The sequence below is a fragment of the Gadus macrocephalus genome, chromosome 3 (assembly GCF_031168955.1).
Source record: "Gadus macrocephalus chromosome 3, ASM3116895v1".
Classification (NCBI taxonomy): Eukaryota; Metazoa; Chordata; class Actinopteri; order Gadiformes; family Gadidae; genus Gadus; species Gadus macrocephalus.
The window spans coordinates 14,401,627-14,404,883 of NC_082384.1; the positions used below are offsets into that span (position 1 = coordinate 14,401,627).

Sequence of the window (3,257 nt, forward strand, 5' to 3'; positions counted from 1 at the left end):
AGTTTTTTTTTTGGTGGGTGGGACAAACCGGCAAGCACTACAGAAAGAGATGCTGCGGCGACGTCCCCTCACATCGCCCTCCGCCCAGCAGCAGCAGCCCTCTCCAAACTATTGGTGACGCGCTGGGAAGCACCTAGCACTATGTGCGCGCCCGCGGGAGGGGCCGATAGAAAATGGCGAGCCTGTGCAAGAGGCAGCAATGCACGGTAGAGAGGCGCGGCTTTCGGCAGGAACTTGACTCGTGGAGGCACAAACTCATTCACTGTGTAGGTAAGCTCGTTTGGCATTGTGCGAGGGGTCCTCGCTCGTAAGGGGGGGTCTCTCTGTGGGTTGTTTTTTGGCCGTTTGGTAAGCTGGTTGCAAAAAGAGAATGTATGGCTGGTCGCACGGGCGCAGCGCGGAGCTGTCATGTTTGTTCCGCCCTCAGCGACTCCCGCTGGACGCGCAGCCTAATGCTCTCTCTAGCAAGTTTGGGGGAACATTTGGATGAATGGTTGATCGTGGTCTGTTCTCCAAAGGCTGTGTTTGTGGCTCGTGACTTGTGTTTTGTGACTGATCGGACAATGTATAGTTTTACATGCTCTAGGGGGTTACATTGGACGTTATTTCATTGCTGTTTATTTATTGTAAGTAGGGCGTGTCACGTGTACAGATTGAGCTGCGGCTCCGCCAATCACGGCTCTCTGGTGGTCTCGGCGTGTGCGCGCTAGTCTTATTTTTTTGGTGGGGGGAGGGCGCACTGCCTTCCCCCCCCTCCCCACCAACATCCCCCATCTAAAAAATAAGACCGAAGCGCGCACACGCGCAGGAGGGCGCCTTCCTCCAAACCGGAGCCGGAGAGCTTTGGCAGTGCGCGCTCCCGTGGTGCCCTCGAAAATCAGAGTGCGGGAGTGCGCATTGCTGCATTGGGGAAATGTCAGAGAGAATAATTTGGTATTTTAGGGGGAAGGTGGGGGATGTCGGCGGAAAACGCCTCTGTGCGTGGAGGAAGCGCACACATCAGCGCTATGGAACAATGTCGGCTACTTAGTGTCGAGGCGAACTGTTTGGTTTCCAACCCGCAACTCTACAGTGGAGATGTGTTGGTACACAGCTCATTATTTTTGATAAGCCAGTTTTCATTTTCTTGAGGTTCTTCATCGCCTTTCGCATTGACTGTGCGTGTGCGTGTATGTTTGTGTGTGTGTGTGTGTGTGTGTGTGTGTGTGTGTGTGTGTGTGTGTGTGTGTGTGTGTGTGTGTGTGTGTGTGTGTGTGTGTGTGTGTGTGTGTGTGTGTGTTTGCTGATGCAGTTGATACGCGATACGTTTGTTCAAAAAGTGTATCCGCCTTGCGACCCAGAACATATCGAGGAAATTATGAAACGCGAGGGCTGCTTCGTAACCTTCCAGAGCCTCTCGGATGATAATAACATCCGCGTGGAGCTGTTTGCTTTTTATTCTCCATACGTCTCTTAACCCCTCTCCCTGTCCCAACGTTTCATTAGCCCGCTCTAATCCGGCCAGGACGGTGTATTCCATGTTATTGCGAGATTATAACCCACTCTTCGCCTCTGATCCCTTAACCTCTCCTGTTTCCTCGGTTCAACCCCGCTTCTAATCTGGCTTTTATCGGAAAACTCCCCCGGACGGACACATAGAGATGGAGAGAGATAGGGAGAGAGATAGATATAGAGAGGGAGAGAGAGCAGGTATTGAAGGGAGGAAGGGAGAGAGAAAATATTGGAAGAGAGAGAGAGAGAGAGAGAGAGAGGGAGAGAGAGAGAGAGAGAGAGAGAGAGAGAGAGAGAGAGAGAGAGAGAGAGAGAGAGAGAGAGAGAGAGAGAGAGAGAGAGAGAGAGAGAGAGAGAGAGAGAGAGAGAGATACAGCTTGAGATGTTTCGGGATAAATGTCTATAGGTCCAGATGTTGTGTTTGACCTGTCACCCACTTAACCATCAAACCACTCCTAATGTTCGCGAAAACATTCCCTGAAAACATCAAGATCTCGAGTCAAAATACAAATCCTATCATAATCCATTATATCTGCTCCCTGTTGGATTGCACAGGTTCGCTGTGGTGCATAAAAAAGTACAGCCTTCGGGCATATTTTAATGATCATTGTAAATTGGCCGAGGTGCTGACTGAAAATTGGAAATTTAGGTGTAGCGAATTGCCCATATTTCAGCCAAAACCAGGGTGTGTGTGTGTGTGTGTGTGTGTGTGTGTGTGTGTGTGTGTGTGTGTGTGTGTGTGTGTGTGTGTGTGTGTGTGTGTGTGTGTGTGTGTGTGCGTACGCACCTGTGCATGCATGTGCGTGTGCTCGTGCATGAGGGTGTGTATGTGTATTAAGGTTACGCTCTATTTAGACATATTTTCACAACGCCGGGCTGTAGAGCAGGAAAGCTGCTGGTTTTGCTCTAGAGACAGAAGCCCGCTTGCATGTGAATGATGGATGTTTTTTCTAAAAGTCCTAATTTAGACTGAACGAAATCAAATACCGTAAGTTCGGGATTGTTTTGTCAGGTAGGCAAATAACGTATAGCCACCAGCCTCTACTTAAAACTCGTCTTTATTTAAGCAGTCTAATTAAAAAAATCATGCTAGTTTATTCGTATTTTCTGGTAAAGTATCACAACCGCTGAATTGATAGTAATTCAAATAATTTGATACATTAATGAGGGTTATTTAAATAACGTCTTAATTGAATTATTTACATTTAGAAAAAGTAACTTTTTCTAAATTGTAACTAAAATTAGCCTACAACAAAACAAGAATTACTCAAAGCCCAAAATAAATCTTGGGGGAAATTATCCAAAAGAAAAGTATCTGCTCTGGATGTTATACAAAATTGTTTTTGATGCCACAACAAGACAGTATACGTTTGTCCTATCAAGTTAATATGAATTCATATGTAGGCCAGTGATGGAGCATGAATAGGGTATAACTGCATTATTTTCTAAATAATACACAGTGTAATCTGTGTGTGGTTGTGTGTCTATGTGTGTGTGAGTGTGTGTTTGATTGTGTGTTTGTGATTTTCTTTAGAGTAGAAGCCCTTGGGTTGGGCTGCATCATAAGTGCACGAGGAATTGGTTGTGTGTGGCAGCAGAAAGGCTAAATATTTTTTATTTTTTTTATGCAAACTATAATCACGTTTTGGTACAGCACCTCTTCATTCTGTACAAGGATGAGCGAATTTTCTCGTTTTTAAATGAAAACAACCTACCTATCATTCGCTGCCGCTGGAAAAAATAAAATAAAAAAATAAAATAAATTC

At 45.9% G+C, this 3,257-nt stretch overlaps 1 protein-coding gene across 4 annotated transcripts in view; it reads left to right on the top strand.

The window, feature by feature from the left end:
* The first annotated feature begins 22 nt into the window (after window positions 1-22).
* Window positions 23-3,257, top strand: part of LOC132454248 (ligand-dependent nuclear receptor corepressor-like protein) — a 27,521-nt gene continuing 24,286 nt past the window's right edge. The window contains exon 1 of one of the 4 annotated variants that reach the window (XM_060047486.1): window positions 23-270. In XM_060047486.1, the coding sequence (XP_059903469.1) occupies window positions 174-270 (97 nt within the window). In that variant the 5' untranslated portion in view covers window positions 23-173. The remainder of the gene's footprint in view (window positions 271-3,257) is intronic. The other 3 variants (XM_060047488.1, XM_060047487.1, XM_060047485.1) reach the window with 3 other exon arrangements.